Below are 22,393 nucleotides of genomic sequence, written 5' to 3' on the forward strand. Positions count from 1 at the left end.
ACTGCCAGGATTAATTAATTAGTGGTTATAAAGGTCCCTGCAGGTCTTGAGTAGCAGTAACCGTAGAAGCGCAGGCAATTACAGCCGGTTTCCTTTGGCGCTCCTAGGTCGCACCTGTAGCTTCAATGGCGCCGCTCGCTGTGGGGTTGGCCGGGCCCCCCCCGGGCGGTGGGGGGCGGCCTCCACCCGGTTCTAAATGCAGGAGATTCGTACGAGACATATGGCATCCTGAAAAAGGGTTTCTGTACCTCAGCGAACAGGCTTGGAGAGGAAAGGGGCAGCGGCCGCGGCGGGCGGCGGCGACAGCGAGAGGCCGGGCGGGAGCGGGCACCCAGAGAAGGCAGCTGAGGCGCCTGCAGAATCCAAATTATTGTGGTTTTAATGCTTTGTCCCTTGCACACGGCTGTCTATCCCCGTTGTTAGTAATCCAAAAAACGGGATTCTGCTCCTCATTTTCTTCCCGCGAGGTGACAGTAAAGAACTTGGTGTCATTTGAGCAGGACAATTAAAGCTCCGCTGAAACATTAGCCAGGCAATCGATACAGGACGACTTTCTGCAGATACGAGCATCACCGCGCTACAGCGCAATGAGGCTGTTAGTCACAACCATTTCAGGGTGTTGTCGCAGCAAAATACATTTTGGGGCTTGGTTTTTAACGGCTGAGATTAATTTCTGCAGCTTCAAAATACAAGGAGATGTATTTTGAAACGCCTGCTATTCGTTTGTGGATTTCGGAGCATGAGAAAAACTGGGAAACGTGCCTGAGTTCTGCCGAGAGGCCTTGGAGATGATTCCTTGAAACCAGGAGGATGCCCGGCTGTTTTAAAAAGACATTATTTGCCTTGGCTGCTCTAGTGAGTTTTGTGTCTTTTCTCTTGATCGTTGTTGCGATGGGGACCCCGAAGTGGATGACTGGAAAGATCCTTTGCAAAACAGGAGCTGATTTGGTCAACGCCACGGATCCAGAGCTGGTCAAGTTCATTGGAGACATTTACTACGGACTCTTTCGGGGCGGCAAAATACGCCAGTGCGGGTTGGGCGGGCGGCGTTCCAAATTCACAAGTAAGTACAATTTTGGTTGAATCTTTAGTCTAATGTCTAGTTCAACTTTAAAAGCACTCTATTCTTTTTGTTTACAGAACGTAGAGAATGCAAATCATTATTACTTAATTTATATTTGTGGCTGACTTGTGGTCTTTATGGTTTGGGATCTGAGTGTGAATGTAAAAGCTCTCCCATTTCAGGCTAGCTTTTTTCTTCCAGTTATATTCTGCAGTCGTGGAATCAAGATGGGAAGAAAAAAAAATCCCTAGGGCAAGATAGATGGTTTCCTTTTAGTCTTGTGAAGGTAGTGAGAGTTATTTGGAGATGACCCTGTAAATCATACTTTCCCCTTGACTGACTCTTTCCTCTGCAATCTCTCTGTGCCTCTGTCCTACTCTGTTGAATGCCTCTCCCATTTTTTTTATCCTTTAAGAAATAGAGATGTATTTAGCTGCCCACATTTCTATATTTCTGTAGCTGTCCCAATGCAGATGGCTGCCACAGCAGATACTCCTAACTTTATTAACATGTTGAAGAAACTTTTACCTCTTTTTCTGGTAACTTTGGAGAAAGAAAATTGCCAAACCCTTCAAAAATGTAGAAACTCTTATAAATGTATTCAGTTCAACTTAAAAGATTTTCTTTAGGTCTCAAAAGTACTCAGATGTTCATCCGCACTTTGGATGATTTCCAGTTTTCACGCATCCTGTGCTGCAGTGAAAATGGTATTTTGCATTGAAGATTTCCAGTTCAGTGGGCAGATCCACTGCAACTTCAACCAGTATGAGTTGAAGCTGTCACAGTCTCGCCCTTTCCCTGGCCCACAGCAAATCTGTCCTGCCCCGTCCTGTTACCGCAAACCGGCAGATAAAACTTTCTAAGACTCAATTTGAAGTTTTAGAAAGCAGGCATTTTTTATTCCGGCGCCGGGCGCGCAGGGGATTGCTCCTCCTATTGTGCACCCCCGAATGCTGTTGTCAAACCAAATTTATACACAACACGGATACATATTCAATGTCATTCCAAGAAAACATTAGCATATTCATTACATTTCTGAGAATTCATTTACATTACTTGTATTTCCTCTGATTCTGTTACCAAAGGGCTGCGGGATAAACTGAATACTCGGGTGCTCCACACTTCCCTGCTGCTCTCCAGTCGGCCCCTTCAATGAAGTAACTCTGTCTGTGAAGACAAAACCAAGAAAGTTACCGATCTTTAGAGACAGGCGAGTGACAGGCTGCTGAGGAAAAGCTCACGCCTATAGGAAAATACATGAGAGCTTCATCTAAAGCCCGCCCAACTGCAATACTTGACAAGCTTCCTACAGGTGTAACTGAAATGCTGACAGGTACCCAGAAGAGCATAAAGAGCATCTCAACTAATGAGAAACTAGGAATGGAATCTGAAAGTGGAAACCTGTGGGATTAGGAAGTGTGAAATCAGAGTAGATCTCGCTGGAGCCAGTAGTAAAGATAGGAAGAGAGAGAAAGAAGAATAACATGGGAAAATAAACACAGAAAGGAGTGGTACTATTTTAGACAGCAAGGGGCTGGACAAGGAAACTGGGACTATCAGACTTCAAAGGGATGAGATTAAGAGCATGGGATAGGAATTCGAAGCTCAAAAAACGGAGTTAGGGATGGAGGGCAGAGGTGAAAAAGAGACAGAAAGGAGTGCAGCAGATGATACAGCAGCAGAGATAAAGACATTAACAGAACTAGATAAATAAAACAGGACTTAAGCCTGAATCCTTATTCCCAGTCCCTGTGTGAAGGATTGTTCCTGCAAAGCAATCCCTGGTTTGTCTGATGTGGTGACAAATAAAGCATCATGAACTAAAATGTGTGTAACTACCTGAATTGATCACCTCTGTAAAAAATAGTCTTGTTTAAGTATAATGTAAGTTTGTAGCCCCAGCACAGTGTGATGTTTACTGTTGTCAAGGAAAAAATACACGCTGAATAGATGATTATTTTTTTTTTTCTTGACAGTTTTCCCACACATGGTGAAAAAGCTGAATACAGGCCTGCATGTGATGATTATAATGTTCCTCTGTGTGGCCGTTTTCTTTTCTCTGGTCAGTTTTGGATTCTGCATTCTTAACGCAATAAAAGTTCCTTACCGGGCTATTAAAGGTCCAGCAGGAGTATGCCTTTGGAACTTCCTTGCAGGTAAAATTATTTACCAGTATTTTTCATTAGTCACATTCATACAAAACATTAAAAGTTCCTTCTCTTGCCTGACTAAATATCTCATTGACTTAAATACTTGTGAATAAAATGAAGTTAGCAGTGAATTATCATCTATCAGAACTGTCGGGTGGCATCTCAGCTTATTGTGTCTAGCCTACTTTTTATGGGAGCTGTGATTGCCAGTCTTGAGGCTCCTTATCACCGATAAAAGGACTTTATTACGAATGCTGGTACAGTGTTTGGACACACCATAAAGATTAAGCATTTAGAAGGTGTTTAAGCCGTGCCTAAGTCTATCCCTACTCAGTATAATGCTCACTGTTGTGTTCAATAAGCCTTTCTGAAGCACAACCAAAAGGTCTGTCGTGTTTTGACAACAATGGTGAATACTTCTTTCATTTTGTTGCAGGTGGATTTGTAGTACTCGCGGTCACCAGCTTCATGGCTGCTGTGAAACTTCATCACCTCACAGAAAGAATTGCCAATTTTAGGGAAATTTTTCTATTTGTTATCTTAGAAGAACGGTTTGAAGACTGTTTTTGGCTTTGTGTGGCAAGCGCCACAACACATGCAGTAAATTTGCTGCTAATAGCCATTAGTGGGATTAATTTCCCTAAAATTAAGACTAAACCAGAAGAAGCAAATGTTACAGCAGAAGATATCATGTACTAATAAATCTACACAAAACTACTTTGGTCAAGTGAACTGTCTTGATAGAAGCAGCTTCTTGGCTCTTCAGCTTTTGATTTGGATGGAAGATTTTGGTACAAATATGAGTAAAGATGTCACGTGAAAATCTGCATTATTTTTTAAGGTCAGTCTACAATACCAGCAATTAACATGTGTGGGAAAGTGGGAAAAACAAATGCTACAAATATCATTATTCTCAAAACTGACCAATATCTGCAGTGAATACATGCTCCTCACGGTTTTTAGAAAATTTGCATTTTGAGATATTTTAGAAAACTAAGGTAACATACGATTTCACCGAAACCAAGTGTCTTTTTTGTTTAGAAAGAAAATATGTGTATCACAAATCTTTGATAATATAGGGTTACTTAAAAACAGAAAGAATGGACATTTGCCAATCACCTTCACAGAATTATCTGGAAAATGCTGAGAGGGCCATATGAGATATGTTTGATGATGTTACACTGCACTGAAAAAGAAAATTTCATCATCTGTGAGGCTAAAGTTAAGGGGAAGCACTGGCTAAGTATGAGTGAAATGTTTTTAACACAGGAATTATCAAACCCATAAAGTGAGAAAAGTAAAGTTTATGGGATGCTAGTAGACTATGAAAAAATTATTAGCTGCAAGATGAAGGTTTCATTGCAGCTTATGGAAGTAAACAGCATCTAAGTAATAGTGATTTTAGAAAACCTGGAAAATAATAATCTGACAAATTAATTGTTTTCAGAACCCTGTCAACACTTACGTCTATCTGAAATCAAGTAAAAGTGATGTATGATGAAACAGTATTAAAATGAATAAAAATGGTTAAATGGATGGAAAAGTTACTGTGTTAGGAAGTACCATAATTTTGACAAGCGTTCAGCCAGTTCTTCGGTCATGGGTAGTGAATATTTCAGAGAAAATAATATGCCATTAAGCACGTCATTTTTAGAATTTGACTACTATAGTGAACACATAGCAACCTATTAGCAACAGAACCTATACATAACTGAGGAATGTCTTTGAATGAACAAAGTTATCATCAAAATTAATAATTTTGCGGTCAGTTACTCTTCAGACCACGAGGTTGTGTAACTCTATTCCTGTGAAAAGCTCTTTGAAAAGAATAGTAACTTTTTTAGAAAAAGAATTCAAAGTGTTTTAAGAACATGTCAGGAAATACAAAAATTCCTTAATTTTTATTTGAAAGGACTTCTTCACAAAAATAGTACTGTAAGGGTCAAGTCTTTTCAGAAGTGTCTAAAACCATATTTTATGTACCCAAATTACTAGTTTTATCAATGAAGTGTGCAGAATGCTCAGGAAAGAAAGTTGCTAGAATAAGCTGATATTTAACATGTTTGCTGATTAGGCCACTTATTTAGGTATTTAAATAAGGATTTATAACTTGGCTTAAGCATATGAGTTTAATATCTTTGGCCCAAATACTTATTTTCCATGCTCTTTTTACTTTGTTTTCACCTAAAGATCAATGAAAACAGATGTTTTATGGAGTAAATTCTACCTTCATTCAGTATTCTTCTAAAATCAGTTTTGCTGTTGTAAAACTCTATTCAAAAGTACTCGTAATTCACAGAGCAGACTCAAATCACTACGGCCACTGAATGCTTAAGCAGTGTATGTGCAAGCTCTGTGTGAGGTAAGAAATTAAAGCTATTTACGTTCTTTTCAGCCTACATGCAGCAAGACCAGCAGACGTTTGGCAGTCAGTGGCTTAGTTTCAGGGGAAATGTTATAAGCCAAACTCAACCCGCAGTGCATTAGCAGGATTAAGAGTGAAGCAGAAATTTGTGAGGGTGCTTTAATAGGCCCTAATAATCTGTCTTCTTCAAGACAGTGTTAGCCACTGGCTTTTTTAGGAGCACTAATTTCTTTTTCACATTTCGAGAGGGGAGGGGGAAACCAACCCCCAAAAAATCTGGATCACTTGACATTAACATCCAGCGTATATTCAGTGCAACTGAATCATAGAATCATAGAATGGTTAGAGTTGGAAGGGACCTTAAAGATCATCGAGTTCCAACCCCCTGCCATGGGCAGGGACACCTCCCACTAGAGCAGGTTGCTCAAAGCCCCATCCAGCCTGGCCTTGAACACCTCCAGGGATGGGGCATCCACAGCTTCCCTGGGCAACCTGTTCCAGTGCTTCACCACCCTCACAGTAAAGAATTTCCTCCTAATATCTAATCTAAATCTCCCCTCTTCCAATTTAAAACCATTACCCCTCGTCCTGTCGTACTGGACTCTGGCTCTCCATACTGGCGATACAATAAAGGTCAGCAAACTCCAAACAGTTCTTTTCCATGCAGTGCTTTTGCTAGAGAAGCATAAATCTACTTCTGACATTACACTGATGACCCAGTATTTTGGTGTGGATTCTCCCGATAAAGAGATAACCACAGTCATTCGTCTTTTATTTTCATTTACCATATTTTATTTTATTTTTAATGTCACTCTGGGATTGTTACTGCTTTCTCTTAGAACCTAATCAACTCTTCCTAGACAGTCGTGGTGATATAATTATAAAAGTAAACCACCATCCTACGTGGGAAATAATGTTAATTTGTTGTCTCTGCATTTGCAATAAAGCTTTGATTATTTTTTCATAAACCATTTACATTTTAATCTTCACTATGCAAACCAAGTGCACTGTATGGATACCAGGGCTGGTTCTTTAACGTCTGTGACAAGCCCACGAGAGAAGCTGTCCCCATCCTCTGCAGCAGGGCGGATACTTACCGAGAGCGTTCCACAAGGGGGCAAAAATCCCCTGTGAAACCCAGTCGCCCCCGGTTCCCCGACAGCCGGACACCCCCCCCGTGGGCCGTCACACACCGGTCGTGAACGGTTCCTAGGTCCCGCCCCGGGCTCCGCCCCGCCGGCGCGGGCGGATGAGGCCATCGCCGCGCCGCCGGCTGCCCGCTCGCCATGCTGCTGCCGCTGTCCTGGAGGGCGGCTGGCCGCCGCCTCAGCCGGGACCTCCCCCGGGCCTGCGGCTGCTCGGCCCGGGGGCCCTCGCCGCGGGGCTACAGCCGCGGGGCGAGCGGGAAGGTGAGGAGGGGGCCCCTTCGCGGCCGCGCTTGCTCGGGGTGAACCGAGGCGGGAGGGGGTGGCGGCGGCTCCAGGGTGTCCCTCGGGTGTCCCTCTATCCATCCCTCTTTCCCTCCCTCCCTCCCTCTCTCTCTCCCTCCCTCCCTCCCTCCCTCTCTCCTGCTCGGCAGCTCATGGCTGAGCGTGCCGGACCCCCGGCTCCGGGGCCCCGTGTGCCCCCCCGAGGGGCCCCCCCGTGTGCCCCGACACGGACCTTCTCCCGGCCCTGTCCCCCCGGGGCTTCGGCTCGCAAAGCGGCGGCGCTGGGTGGGACCGAGCCGTGCCCGCGGGGCGACAGGGCCGGGAGAAGGTCCGTGTCGGGGCAGAGCCGCTTCCCAGCCCCTCATCTGGCTAAGCGGGCAGTCGGGAGCAGTGGGGCTCCCTGCGCTCCTGCCGGGATGAAGGAGAGCTGCCTTTGGGGGAAAAGGTGGCGGAAAAAAAGCTCTTTTGAACTTAAAATTACAAGTTGAAAGAGTTTCTTATCTCTACATGTTAGGCAAAATGATGATAACTTTAGGTACGCTGTATCTCCTTTCTTTTTCACACTTAAAAGTAGTTGTAGTAATTTATCCTGGTTTACCAAACTCTCTTGCCTTAGAAGCATACATGAACCGAGATGAATACATGCAGGAGTAGCTACGGTTTGAGCAGCGTGCTTGCTGCCTTTCAGATGGGTCTCTAAATTTCATGTTGTTTACATTAATGTACATCCCTTTTTTTTAGGGTCTCGTTCTGGGAATCTACTCAAGTGAAAAGGATGAAGGTGCTGCCCAGTTCACGAGTGCAGGAGATGCTTTTGATAGACTTGTGTCTGGAAAGCTGAGAGAGCTTGTGTCTGTGTAAGTGTGTGATAAACTCGTGAAATGGATTAAAGTCCCTACAAACACCTATAAGAATGATCTTTTTTTTTAATCGTTAATAGTGTTTGTCTCCGTACCACTTTTCAGGCTCATATGTGCTTTTATCAGACCAAGCAGTTTGGAGGGGAACCCCTGTGGAAGTTCTGGGGAAGCAGATGCAGAACATTCATGGGGGCTGTTCTCTGTGAATGAGCACTGAGCCAAACGTCCCAGTACAGCGTTAAGGAGCGCTGTGTGGTTGTGGAGTGAGTGTAGTACCGTCAGACTTATCACCAGCAAAGACTGAAAGAATCTTTTTGTGTCCTAGATGTGGCCCACCTTTGAAGAAAGGCAAAACACGCGTATTTTATGGTTTGCATCAGGTACGAACTTTGGCTTTTGGTGTGTGTATTGACTGATGTCTGAGGTTTGCCTTTACATCTTATTTTAAGCTGAGTTCACTGCTGTGTTTGTATAAATGCTCTGCTCTTTTTTACCCCTCTCAACAAAAGATGTGGTTCCTGCTGGAACCTGCTGTTCCGTACTCCCTGTGTTTGCATGGCTTTTGCACAATGCTGTACTGCCTCCCCGGCGCTGCAGATTGGGAAGATGTAAACAAGTCTGCTCCGAAGGTGGTGCACTGTGAACAACTGCTTATTGAATAAGCAGTTTTGTGCCTTCTCCGCTCAGGAGGAGCAAATGCACAAGTGTGTACCAATATCTGCAAAGACCTTCCAGATGTGACACTTCTAACACAAAGTAGTCAGAGGTTTTAGAGTCATGTGTGAGAAACCTCTGAAAACAAGACATAGGACTGTTCTTCAGGTGTGACTTAGAATCACAGGATGGTTCGGGTTGGAATGGACCTTAAAGATCATCAAGTTCCAACCCCCCTGCCATGGGCAGGGACACCTCCCACTAGACCAGGTTGCTCAAAGCCCCATCCAGCCTGGCCTTGAACACCTCCAGGGATGGGGCATCCACAACTTCCCTGGGCAACCTGTTCCAGTGCTTCACTACCCTCACAGCAAAGAGTTTCTTCCTAGTATGTAATCTAAATCTCCCCTCTTTCAGTTTAAAACTGTTAAGCCTCCTCCTATTGCTCCACTCCCTGATAAAGAGTCCCTCCCCATCTCTCCTGTAGCCCCCCTTTAGGGACTGGAAGGCTGCTATAAGGTCTTCCCAGAAGACTTCTATCTGCACAGACGTGATGTATTCCAAGGGTATGAGATGGGGATTCATCTCCTTAAGGTTAGGTTTTTGGTACCATTTGAGAAGCCCTAATACATCTAATGCATCTACACGGAGCTGGCAAATACAGTACGATTGTGCCTTTCTGGAGCAGTAGCTGGCCGCTAGACATGTAATATGTAATACTACACTAGGTGTCCCAGTATAAGTAACTGGATCTTACACTAGGGGTATTTAAATGATTTAAAATAAAACAATTTGTAGCGAGTATTGCTTACCATGTATAAATTCCTTGGCGGAGACCCCAGGCAGGTGACACCACGCTCAATAGAAGGGCTCTCAGAGATTGCATGGAAGTTGAATCTGCTGAAGGTCCCGTTATCCCAGTTGCGCATACAGGATGGCCTCTGAAGTAAGCAGCAAATCTCTGTAAGAGAAAGCAGTAGAATTTGGCCTTTTGCACTCTTCTAAGCATGTAAAATAATGATAACCAAAAAAACCACCAACATTTTAGATCAGCTGGAATGACTGATCTTCTGGAAAGCTAACACTAGTTTCAGAATCTTGACTAAAAGACTTTACTACGGTGTAGCAGTTTGGAAGCTGATTGTTAGGAACTGACAGAGCAGTTATTTGTGATGGAAGGGAAAGCCCAAGATTAACTTCATTTTTCTTCAGAGCAATGGGAAATCTGCTCACGTGTATAACCTAGACTTTTATACAAATTTGCCTTCGTTCTTTAAATGTTCCTTTAATCTTCATTATTTCTTCCTTTTTTGCCTTCTACTTGCAGCTTTCAAGGCAAGCATTCAGTCTGCTGTGCTATGTTGCTTTCCTGAGCTCTGGAGCTGTGCACCTCTCTGCACAGCTTTGGTGTGGTACCTGGCAAATCCTGCCAGCTCAGCTCAGGCCCAGCCTTTGAAGTGATTTTTATTTCCATGAACTGTGCCAAAAAAGGTTATACTTTTCCAGCTCAGTGCTGGCCTGTGTTGCAGCTGGAAAGCTGGATCTGCTTTCAAAGGGCTCTTAGGCTTGCCCTGAGAAGTACCAAGTTTGCGGTGTGTTTTAGCATAGAGCCCTGTCTGCAATACACTTAATTAACTATTAACTGGAAAACAGAACAACTGGTTGCATGCCTGTGTCAAATGATTGGGGCCTGTGGCAAATAATTGGGAGTGCAAGACAGTGGCTCAACATAGAAATGTGTGTAAGCAGAGAAAGTATTGAAGTACTGAATGTATTTTAATGCTTTGCTTGATTTGATTTGGGAAGTAAAGCCTTTTTAACAACTCTGCTGTGGCTGTAACAATGAGGAAAGTGAATCCATTTGTGTGTTGGCTTCATCTAGGACTTTCCAAGTGTGGTTGTAGTTGGCTTGGGTAAGAAGAACGCTGGAATAAATGACCAAGAAAACTGGAATGAAGGCAAAGAAAATATTCGTGCAGCTGTTGCAGGTTAACTATTTTTACATTTTCTTAAGCATTTTGTTTGTAAAACTATTGCAATGGTGCAGCATGTTCCACTTTTGAAGAGTGAGTCTAGATATGATTTTGTTTTGAAATGCAAAACCTACTGCGTGGTTTGGTACATGCATTTACTTGTCACTGATACTCATGTAAGCTTTTGCTTAGTGAGGAAGGAGTTACAGGGAGTGTAAATCAATCTGCAGGCAGGTAACTGCAGTTCTTTATATCAAATAACTTCCCTAAACAGTGTGATATTGAAGAGGCAGTTGTTTAATTACTACTACTTTGAAGCCTGAGAGCATCACCGCTTCACTTTATGCTCGTGCTGTACTTAGGTATGCACATATATTTACTTTTGCCACTTTGTTATCGAGATATTTGTGTTATGAACTGGTATCTTTCACAACATCAGTAATACGATTCAGTACGTTATCTGTCGTAGGCAGAGGAGGCCTCTATCTTAATCAAGGATGTCTGCTGCATCTGAGTGTGTATAAAACAAGAATACAAAGAGTTCTCATTGCAGAGTTTATAATCTGAGACTAGAGACCTGTCACACACATGACAGCTGTATGTCCAAAGTGCTAGCCTGCATTGTCTCACCAGCTGCCAAAATGCTGTTAAATTATTTGGGTACAAAATAGAATTTATGGAATTTTTGTTTGTTTATAAAAATGTGTAGAAACTCATTCGGAAGACAAGAGCAGTCATATTCTTAGCAAAAAACGAAATTACAGCAAATTTCAGATACCTGTAGATAGTCATAATCCGTAGCACTCCAGAATGGTAAAGCTTTTCTTGATACAGAGCGAGCTTAAAGGAATCAGAACAACTGTGGACTTTCCTTTTTATTCTTGTGAAATGTCTTAATCATTACAATTCATCAAGTGATATTTTTAGTCAAAATTTGTCAGTATGTGGTCATTAGCATTTTTAATTAGTCTACTGCATGATCTTTTTAATTGATTTACTTATGAACTCAGATATATTGAGTTTAAAACTATTTTTTCTTTGAAATGTCATATTGATCGCCTCAGACACCAGTTTTGCTGTTCTGTGCAATACTTGGCCTGTTAGTTCTGTTCTGTGTTTTCCAGTTGGCTGTAGACAGCTCCAGGATCTGGAGATCCCTTGTGTTGAAGTAGACCCCTGTGGAGATGCTCAAGCGGCTGCAGAAGGTGCTGTCCTTGGATTGCATGAATACAACGAGCTCAAGCAAAAAAAGAAACCTGTAGTTACTCCTCAGCTTCATGGAAGGTGATGGCAAAAGGAAAGCTTGCCTATTTATGTATCTGTTTATTTATAAAACCGTGCATGCTTGTGCATGAGGAAAAAAAACAAAACTGAAAGAATAGGGCTAGCAGCAATATCCCTCTTAACTCCTACTCCTTTGAATTTCCTGTGCCAACCCTCTCATCGTAAAAGTCAGTCAAGTTGGTCAGGCATGATTTGCCCCAACTAAATTTATAGTGACTATTTCCACTGACCTTGTCCTCATGTACCTGGAAATGGCTTTCAAGATTACTTTCTCCATAAACTTTTAGGGGATTAGTCTAGGATAACTGGCTTGTAGTTCCCTATATCCTCCTCGCTATTCTTAAAGATGGGGATTTTCAATCCTTTTCATCCTTTTCCAATCATTGGGGACCAAGTTGAGTTACTGTGATCTTTCAAACTGAGAGACCAGGCTTGCAATGCTGCCAGCCAGCTCCTGGGTACATCCTGCCTGCTACCAAGGACTTGTGTCTCTCCAGCTTTCTTAAGCAGTCCTGAGTCTATCTTCCTTCTCCGTGGGTAGTACCTTTCTTCCCCAGACTCTCTTAGCAAGCACTAACAATTGTTTGTGGAATATGGAAGCAGACCTTAGTAGTTATTAAGACTGATGCAAAGCAGGCGTTAACTTCAGTTTTCTCAGTGTTCACTAGATTGTCCACCCGACTTAGCAAGGGGGCAGCGTTATTCCTGACCTTCCTTCTGCTGATGATTTACCTGCTAAAGTCCTCTTGGTACCTTTCCCACTTCTTGCCAGTTCCAGTGTCAGCGAAGATTTATCTTAATTCCATTCCTCCATATCCAGGCAATCTTTCTATATTCCTTCTGGGTTCCTTCTTCACCGTGTTAGCTTTTCTGAGAGGCAGAATCCAGCTTAATGCTCTGCTTTGTGATATCTTTTAAAGTAAGCAAGTCTTTCAGTTCTGTCTCAGTAAAATGAAAGGTTTTGTACTGGTGTTGCAAAGTAACCAGGGAGACATCTCCATTCCCTATGCAGGCAGCTCTGCTAATATTTGCTATGACATTCGTTAGTGAAATGCCTTGAATACACTGTGAAAGATCTAAATTCCACTCTTATCACATAGTCATATTTCAGTAAGGTGAAAAACAGAACTGGAAGCTTTATATGGTAAATAAAAACTTTCAGAGCTGTTCCAATTAATGCGATTACAAACTTTGGAAGAAGTATTAAACCTTGTGCTTAAGGATTTAAAGCCAATCTCTGACTAGTAAGGATTAGGACAAGACCTAATGTATCAGGCAGATAATTTCATATCTGTCTGCTCTAGGATTCTTCGAGCTTTCTGTGAGGCATTTGGCACTGACTAGACTCAGAGATGAACTACCAGACTAGATGCACCTTGGATTTCATACTAAATCCCTCATAGTGAGATTACTATGACATTCTTAATTGCCCCAAATTAATGAGACTGCATTTTCAAACAGGAGAGAACAGATGGATGCTGACAACATCTTACTTTTACAAATGTTTATGATCCTGATTATTGTATGGTGTTGTTTAGTGCGGGAAGTGAAGCCTGGCAAAAAGGTGTTACCTATGCTGAGGGTCAGAACCTCGCTCGGTATCTTATGGAGGCTCCAGCTAATCATATTACTCCAATCAAATTTGCCGAACATATTGAACAGAAGCTCAGAAGTTTCAGCAACGTGAAGGTCCATATAAGGTAAATTCCACTGAAATGATTCCTCTATTGGGTAAGGTATGCAGATATGCAGTGTGCTCTCATTTTTCACTCTGCTGCTTCAGATGACAGAAGCAGGGGAAGTGTTTGGCAAAAAGGTGCCCAGATTGCAAGCTGCTCTCGGTATTAAAGGTGAGCTTCCAGTTTGCGGAGTAAGCAAGATACTGTGACACAGTAAAATGATTTACTGTCACTTAGTCGTGCAGTCAATTACTGCTTAATTGACACATGCGCTCTGAAAGAGGAAGCCTGATGAAGACTCAGTGAATAGAGGGCAAATACTGCGTACCCTCTTTCTAATACCTTTTGGGTTTCTTCCAAGTGGATTTTATACGTAACTTTGCTTTTTTTGTTTGGATGTGGTAGTTAAACATCCTCTGTTTATTGCTGTTGTTGTTGGGGCTTTTTTTAATCATAAAAGCCCTTTCAGTTGAATCTGCATAGCTAGTGCTTCTTGCCTCGGTACTTGTAGTTACTGCTCCTCAGTGGAAATGGGCTGACTGGCTGTGCAAGTTAAACTTCAATGTTTCTTACGCAGGAAGTGTAGGCTGATGGTTGTTTGGTTTGTTGTGTGTGGTTTTTTTTTAAACAAGGCAAAACAAAATCCAAGCAGCAACTCTGAGGCACTATTTTTCTGTTTCACCAAAAAAAAAAAAAGTAATAATGGTTGGATTTAAATAACTGTTTCCAAAATAACTAAAATGAAATTAATAGTTTGTGTATAAGCCTTCAAGAACTGTGATCTCTAAACAAACAAAATAAATCACCCTAGTCAAAGTGTCCAATTACAAAAAAGGAAAAAAACCAATTTATTTCTATTCCAGACCGGAGTCTTGGATAGCAACACAACAGATGGGAGCATTCCTGAGCGTAGCCAAGGGTTCAGCTGAACCTCCGATCTTTCTGGAGATTCACTATTCGGGTGGTGCTAACACAAATGACTCCCCGTTGGTGTTTGTAGGAAAAGGAGTTACATTTGACAGGTATGTATGCTAATATTTTAATGACTAAAGGGGGGAAAAATGCCTTCCTGCTATTCACGTTCAACGGGAAGATACTTTTTCTTTGCTCAGCGTATCTTTCAATGCCATTCCAGTGAACTTGCCCTATCTAGTAGACTCTGCTGCCTTTTCTGGGGAGAAGACAAGCTTGAGCGGTTGGACAAAGTAAGAATTGATATGCCCATATCTTGTAAGGGGAAAACGGAAATTCAGGGGTGGGGAGAACCCAAAGAACTTGCTGTTTTTTCTTTTTCTGGCCTGAGCAAACCTCTGGATGCAGAATTTACATGGTTTGAATTGCTGTCACTGGACAGCTAGATCACGCTTAAGAAAAAATAGTTCGTTCTTGCAGCAGTTCCTTATAACTGCTTTTCATATTGTCTTAACTGCTTTTCATGTTGTCTAACAACTGAAGAATTTATCATTCTGTTCCCCTTCCATATGCTGATTTTACCAAGTGTGCTATTTTGTTCTTGTTTTCTGCTCTTTTGCTATTACGGAGACCGTTGATTAGTCTGCTGCAGATTACCTGGATTTTTATGGCATTCTAATTATGAGGAAATAATTCAGGGATGTTTTTAGTCTGAGATGAAAACCCAGATACCTTGCTTTCAGTGTGCTCGTTAGGGTGTTGCAGGAATATTTGAAAACACGTTTACTGATACTTGGTGCTGGTACATACCGATGGACAGAATATTATCAATGTGTGCAAGTTCAAAGTCTTACGTGTCGGGTGATACTTGTGCTGTTTGTTCCAGTGGTGGCATTTCACTGAAGCCATCCTCGGGTATGGATGCGATGAGAGCAGATATGGGAGGGGCAGCAACTATCTGTTCAGCCATTGTGACAGCAGCAGCTTTAAATCTGCCTCTTAACATAATTGGTAAGTAGGTTTGTGTGAGAATCCAAAAATCTTAATCTTACAAGATTTCTTTTTGACTAAGTCATTTTCTTCCATTTTTACTTGCTTATCAAAAATTACTAGCTTTGCTTGAATAAAATATTTCAACACTGAGTTAAAATTTTGAAGGCATGATTTTTAGAACTTAGGTGAGAAAAATTATTGTCAATAAACTTCGACAATTTTTTTCAGAAAATTTTTCATTATGAGGACTGTGGATATCTGTAAAAGCAATTAAAAATGAAAAGGAGTTAGCTGAGCTACCTCCATGAGTGTTTGCCACAGCTGAACAGGAAGAGGGATCAGCTTTTGTTTCCTTAGGTGAATATCTCTGCAGAAATCTAAAACAAACAAAAAACCCCCAGTCTACTGATACTATTTTTAAGTATGAGCAATTCTTATATTTTTCTGTGGAAATGTTGCACAGCTAAAATTAAATGAGCTGATTCAGGACCTGTGGCAAAACGAGTTGTTGATGGCATGTAATCTGTTCTAAGATAAGTTTTATGTTTGAGAACCTTGACTTTCAGGAAATTAACATTTTAGTCGCTTTTATGCTTCAACCAGTAGAGGGCAGCGAAACACACAGCCTCACCACATTCTTCACGTACAAGTATGCAGTGGGAAAGGCTAAATCAGTGGAGTAAAAGTCTGTGTGTGTAATTCCACTGAAAAGTGGTGGCTCACAATTTGCTTATTCCTTGTGCCAGGAGCAGGTTTTTCCTAGAAATGGTGGAGTGCCTTTCATCCCATTATCCCATTTATAGTTGGAGTTTTGACGCTGAGCCTCTTTTTTGCTCACCTCTATTTCCTTTTTTATGGCTGGAGTTCTACGGCGAGTCCTCGGACTCCTCTTGACATTACACAATATTTATTTACAAAGAGCAGAGCTTGAATGGCTCAGAATGTTAATTTGAGAAGTTTTTAATTTCAGAAAGAGATCCTTTTACCTGCAGCTTATTCATATGTGGAAGACATAAGATGGCATTTGTTGCTCTTCTGATCTCACTTGTCTGGGCATAAAGTAGAAGTAAATTCTAGTGGTAGAATGGTGCGGGTGAGAGAATGTGATGTTGCAACATGCAGAGGAATTTCCCTGATTGAAAACTGGACTGTGTGTCTGTCTTTCAGTAACCAGGAAAATCTGGATTTTGAGCACAAATTCAAAATAAGAATAGTACTTAAGGAGGTGTTTGGGTTTTTTCTAAGTTGGTTTTTTTTTTTTTTTACTTTTCTGAGAAAGAAACTAGTAATGCAGTTTTCTTTTTCTCTCTGAGGTCTGGCACCCCTCTGTGAAAATATGCCCAGTGGAAAGGCAAACAAGCCTGGGGATGTAGTTAGAGCCAAGAACGGGAAAACAATACAGGTATGTATGTGAAACTTGCATTTTGAATGCTTTCAGTGAAGTGGTTTAATCAACCAAGTTATATGACTGCAGTCAGAGTAGGTGTTTGAAAAGACCCTTGAAAAAGATAAGCAGTGCAAATGTACTGTTTTTAAAAATGTAAAAAGCATGTTATTAATTCTTTCAAATATAAATACAGATTGAAGAGATTAGACATGTTTATAAATTCCTAGGAAAAGCTGAACGGTATGGTCATTTACTGAAGATGCTAGAAAATCTTGTTTTAGCACAAGAGGTTGTTATAGTGCTCATAAATACAGGTTCTCGGTCATAATGAATAACATACTAATTGCTTCCGGCAGACCCTTCAGGACACTCCCCTGCTGTCTGGAGTAAGACATAAGAGTATTAGTTTTCTCCTCACATAACCAAGGTCTTTACCCTGCCAAACTGCTGCGTACAATCAGAACTCTGAGTCATAGGGGCTGTTGGTTCAAAGGAGCTTGCCAAATCATTACCCAAAATACATATTTCATATTTAATCCAAACTGTTCCATTTTCATCTAATAGATTAAATGGTATTGAAAGTCATTGTGCCATAGATGGCTGATTTCCTGCAGAAGTAGATGGCATAATCAATATTTCACTCTGAATTTCTGTGGTTCTGCCACCCTTGACTTGCTGAACCTTCTAGTTCCTGCAGGTGGTTCTCCCAAAACTGAGTTCAGGCACCCTCTGCTTTGAGGGGAAAAGACTGAGCATGTATTCCCCCACCAAGGAGAAATTTGCAAGAAAGTGCTAGTAGCTCAGAGCACATCATGCAATTAATCTTGCAGAATTCATCATTAATTTTCCCTGAAAGTGGAAAGGAGTGAAGGGGGTATTGATTATTTTTTTTTTTTTTAGAGGGAAGAAGTTTCAAGATCCAAAGAGAGAGCAGTATAACAAGGAACTGTTTTCACGCATGCGTCTGTGCTTTGTAGTACCCTCTATATCTTTGAGGTTTCCACGGGCAGGCTGAGAGAGTTGGGGTTGTTCAGCCTGGAGAACAGAAGGCTCCAGGGAGACCTTATAATGGCCTTCCAGTCTCTAAAGGGGGCTAAAGGAGAGATGGGGAGGGACTCTTTATCAGGGAATGTAGCGATAGGATGAGGGGTAATGGTTTTAAATTGAAAGAGGGGAGATTTAGATTAGATACCAGAAAGAAATCCTTTCCTGTGAGGGTGGTGAGACACTGGCACAGGTTGCCCAGGGAAGTTGTGGATGCCCCATCCCTGGAGGTGTTCAAGGCCAGGCTGGATGGGGCTTTGAGCAACCTGGTCTGGTGGGAGGTGTCCCTGCCCATGGCAGGGGGGTTGGAACTTGGATGATGTTTGAGGTCCCTTCCAACTCTAACCATTCTATGATTCTGTGATCTCTGCTCTTGCTGAGAAGCAGCCTCTGGGATTCCTGGGGCTTTGCTGGTAATGGTGACCAGCTCCATGTGGTCCACTGAGGCACCTCTTCAGGCTCTTCTGAGGAGCCAGCAGCACAGAGGCCCAGCACGCAGAGGAGGCTGTAGCGCTGAAAGATAATTTGACCTCAGCGACAGATACACTTTTATTTTCTAAATATAACTATATCAATACTAACTTTTTTCTTTTTTTTTAGTTTATTTTGAATAAATTTTGATTACCTGAAATTGCTAGGGTCTGTGACAGAACATTCACAATCTGACAGCTACTTAAGATAGTATGTAAGAAATAAGTCAGTGAAAGGGGTGTTTTCAGGAGTTAATCTTTTTTCACTAATTTTTACCTGAAGGTAGATAACACAGATGCAGAAGGAAGACTGCTGTTAGCTGATGCTCTCTGTTATGCCCACGACTTTAATGCAAGGGCTGTTGTGAATGCTGCAACGTTAACTGGTAAGCAGTCTCCCTTCCCCGCTCATTTTGCAGGCCAGTTGTTTGTTACTCTCATTAGTTGGGCTGTGGATTAGTTGCAGTCTGTATATGAAGCCAACCTGAATTTGAAAGCAATTGAGATGATACTCCATGTTGTAGGACAGCCGCTAGTACAGTTTATGCTCTAACAACTTGTACGTCTGCAACGTGTCTCTAGGTCTGGGGAGGGTATTGGTGTGCAGGGTACACGCTCAGCAATGCAGACGAAGTCGGGCCGGCCCAGCCGAGCTGGAGCTAAGAAGAGCAGGAAAACCTATGCAGACTTGGATGTTTCTGCACAATGTTTCCAATTTCTGAGCTGAGCCCTCCCAGCTCCTGGAGCTGTGTGATGCAAAGATAGCAGCGTGGTTGTGGAAAAATCCTGCCATGTCCGTATGGCACTGGCCCTGCTGGAACCAAAATAGCCTCTTTGTGAATAACTTCCTGAGTGCCTGAGTTCTGACCAAGCCAGCACCAGCTCTTCCATGATGTGAGCCAGCTCAGGTCTCCATGATTCTAGATGATAGGAGAGTCATTATCATCTTCCCAAGAATTCATTTGACCGAAGTATCTCTTATATACAGTTTGCATACTTTCAGGCATAATAAAATCTGCTTAAATTGTTTCATCTCTACAGTTGTATGTGAATAAGCTTATAATTTTAAATTTAAAACCAGCATTGTGTATGCATCTCCTGAACTGCAGTTACAAGCTGTCATGGGTGAAGTGACTGTAGCTGAAATGAGAGCAGACATGGAAGAGTAGTTCAGGCAGGAGACCACTGTGTTGCTTATGCATATGCTAAGCAATATAATTATCTTTCTATATGTTCTCTACTAGTGCTTTAAATTATGTTCCATCAGTTTTACCAGTTCAAATACTATGGAAAAATTCAATAGACAGAAGAGAAGCCAATTTTAAGATTGTTGGCTTGTATAAAAGTATTCTCATATAAAGGGCACGATAGAAGGAGGAGTTTACTCTAACTTTAGATTATTCTGTGTTTGGGATCCTTGGGCATCAAGCAGGAGGAGAAGCTCCAGTAGAAATTACTTTGACACATCATTTTGTTAAACTACTTTTTTTCCTTCTTTTTTTTTAAATCTCACTGAGGATTGAGTGTTGGCATTAGAGAAGCAGTTCTGTGGTATCAAATAAATAAATATGTATGTAATCCCTCTGGTTTAGGCATAGTTTAGTATTTTGATAAGGATTATTTTCATTTAAAGTAAATTCACATATGCTGTGCAAAAAACTATGCAAGTGAAATTCACAAAAGGGAAAGTATCAGCTTGAAAATTGTAGAGGTTTATAAATTGAAAAAAGTCCACTTATATTTTCTATATGGAAACAATAAAATTTAAGAGGGGGTTGTTTTTTTGTTTTTTGGAGAAGACACTGTTATTACTGAATACATTATATTAGAAATATTGCTAAGAAACATCAGGCTGAAATCGGAAAATCTAGTTTCATGAGATACAGAATACAATTTTTATGAATTCTTGTCCTGTTGGATTATATAAATGTTTTAACGTTTAAAATTTTAAAAATGCAAATGTACTAAAATCTTTAGGTTTTGCAGACTTTTTAGACATTACGGATAATGGGAATTAAGAATGGGAAGTCCTGTGAGGAGTTCTGTGAGGATGCAGAGGAATAATTCAGGTTTGCCTTTGGTGTGTGACCTTGAAGGTGTGTTTTTGTAGGTGCCATGGATGTTGCATTAGGGTCTGCTGCGACTGGAGTGTTCACAAACTCATCTTGGCTCTGGACTCACCTTTATGAGGTGGGCCATCTGCATTATTATTAAATCATCATCATAATTCAGTAATAGCTGTCGTTATTGAAAAGTTAGTGCATTACTGAAAGTCTTTATGCATACCTAAAAGTTACTACATTTTGAAATTTTGTAGGAATTTAGTACTGTATTTAACTGAAAAAAAATTAATTTTGACTTAATTACTAGCTCTTTATTGAGGTTTAATGACATTCAGGAAACTGCATGCACATCATCTCAAGGATCTGCATGTTCTGATAACTTACCACATCTGTCAGTAGTCCAGAGCTTATACATTAGTTACAAATATAATTAATTGTGCTTAACAATACTGACACAAATTCAGAGAGGCCTCCTGAGTGCCTGAATTATGATGGTTAAAGGAAGTCTCTGAAGGGAAGGATTTGTGTTGTCAGAAGAAAAAAAGTTTGGGGGGGAAAAAAAAGAAAGCAGTCTTTAGATTTTGCCTCTTGACTAACACTACCTGAAAAGTAGGATTCACTGTTTTGTTTTGCAGTGTGTTTCCAAGCACCTAATATTATATTGGGCTGAAGATTTTTAGACTGATCAAAACTAAACAAAAACAAGCACGCACAGTGTCGGGTCTTATAATGCAGTTTAAAAAAAGAAAAAGAAAAATTTGCCAACAGTGTCACTGTTTCTTTTTCAGGCTAGCATTGTGACAGGAGACAGAGTTTGGAGAATGCCTCTTTTTGAGCATTACACCAAACAAGTAACAGACTGTCCGCTTGCAGATCTGAGTAACATTGGAAAGTACAGCAGGTGAGATGTACCAATATCCTTCACGTGCCCTTTTCTTTCAGTGTATTTGTTTAATGTGTGTTTGTTAATTTTATTTGTGCTGTCGGTGTTGCTTTAGAACCAATACAGTTTTTCTGCTTCCCACAGAGCTGGAGGAGCGTGCACAGCTGCTGCATTCCTGAAGGAATTTGTCACTGCCCCTCACTGGGCTCACTTGGATATAGCTGGGGTGATGTCGAACAAAGACGAGGTGCCCTATCTTCGGAAAGGAATGGCAGGACGCCCTACAAGAACGCTAGTAGAGTTTGCAACTCGATTAAGTCAAGACAGTCACGGTATCAAATAAAATACTTACTCTAAAGTCATCCACTCTGCCTTAACAAAAAAAAAAAAAAATCTTAAAATGTATTATTCATAAATGAATGCCCCAAGCCTATTTTCACTACGGCAATGAACTACAAATGCATTTTATAAATCATTACGTGGGTAAGAATATCTCACCTTGGAGATTATGCAGTTTAAAATAAAAAAATACTCTGAACTATTGAGATATTTAATACCAAAACATGATGATGGAAAATATATGAATTCCTATTTTATATGTAAAGTAAGCATAATTATTGCAAACAATAAATCTCTTATCTGGGTGTGTATTTTTGCTGAGAGGGAATTAACCGTAGATGGAAATCTGTGCCTCTGTTTCGGATGAATGGTAGGTGGTGTGAAAGGTAACTCTGCAAAGCTGTTTGAGGAAAAATGTTAGAAGGGGGTTTTTACAGAAAAACTAAAACAGCACAATAAGGTTTTCTAGGCTGTTGCAATTAGTGTGATTCGCATGGCTTCAGCATTAAATTATGTAGCGAGTCTTAAACAAGCGCCAACAAGAGTCTATCTTGTAACAGTTTTACAAAAACTAATGAATGGAGTAAGCGTTCGGTGGGTTTTTGGGGGGAGCAGCCATCGTCTCACATCATGTCCCTCATCCTGCTGCTCCCCCCTTCGCTGCTGTGGGACAGGATTCCCACAACCCGTTCAGATGCCAAACACACCTAACGTTTACAATGCGGGGTGAGGTTTTCCTCAGAATTTGTGGGAGGCAGGCCCAAAAGGCTGGGTTTAGTTTGGGGGATTTTTTTGGGGAGGGGTTAAGCGCTGGCGTGTAACAAGTGACGCTGAGCGGGAGCTC

At 41.4% G+C, this 22,393-nt stretch overlaps 2 protein-coding genes across 2 annotated transcripts; both read left to right on the forward strand.

The window, feature by feature from the left end:
- The first annotated feature begins 810 nt into the window (after nt 1-810).
- On the forward strand, nt 811-3,912 carry CLRN2 (clarin 2). Its single transcript, XM_074148215.1, has 3 exons — nt 811-1,063; nt 3,040-3,219; nt 3,650-3,912. Exons 1-3 carry the CDS (start codon nt 811-813, stop codon nt 3,910-3,912), a joined length of 696 nt encoding a protein of 231 aa, XP_074004316.1.
- Nucleotides 3,913-6,816: 2,904 nt separating this feature from the next.
- LAP3 (leucine aminopeptidase 3) lies at nt 6,817-21,874 on the forward strand. The gene is made up of 13 exons (XM_074147479.1): nt 6,817-6,987; nt 7,750-7,865; nt 8,194-8,248; nt 10,405-10,510; nt 11,620-11,779; nt 13,318-13,479; nt 14,322-14,480; nt 15,257-15,381; nt 16,677-16,765; nt 18,548-18,650; nt 20,375-20,454; nt 21,116-21,228; nt 21,355-21,874. Exons 1-13 carry the CDS (start codon nt 6,865-6,867, stop codon nt 21,551-21,553), a joined length of 1,590 nt encoding a protein of 529 aa, XP_074003580.1. The 5' UTR covers nt 6,817-6,864; the 3' UTR covers nt 21,554-21,874.
- The last annotated feature ends 519 nt before the right edge of the window (nt 21,875-22,393 follow it).

Source organism: Numenius arquata, chromosome 5 (assembly GCF_964106895.1).
Source record: "Numenius arquata chromosome 5, bNumArq3.hap1.1, whole genome shotgun sequence".
Taxonomy (NCBI): domain Eukaryota; kingdom Metazoa; phylum Chordata; class Aves; order Charadriiformes; family Scolopacidae; genus Numenius; species Numenius arquata.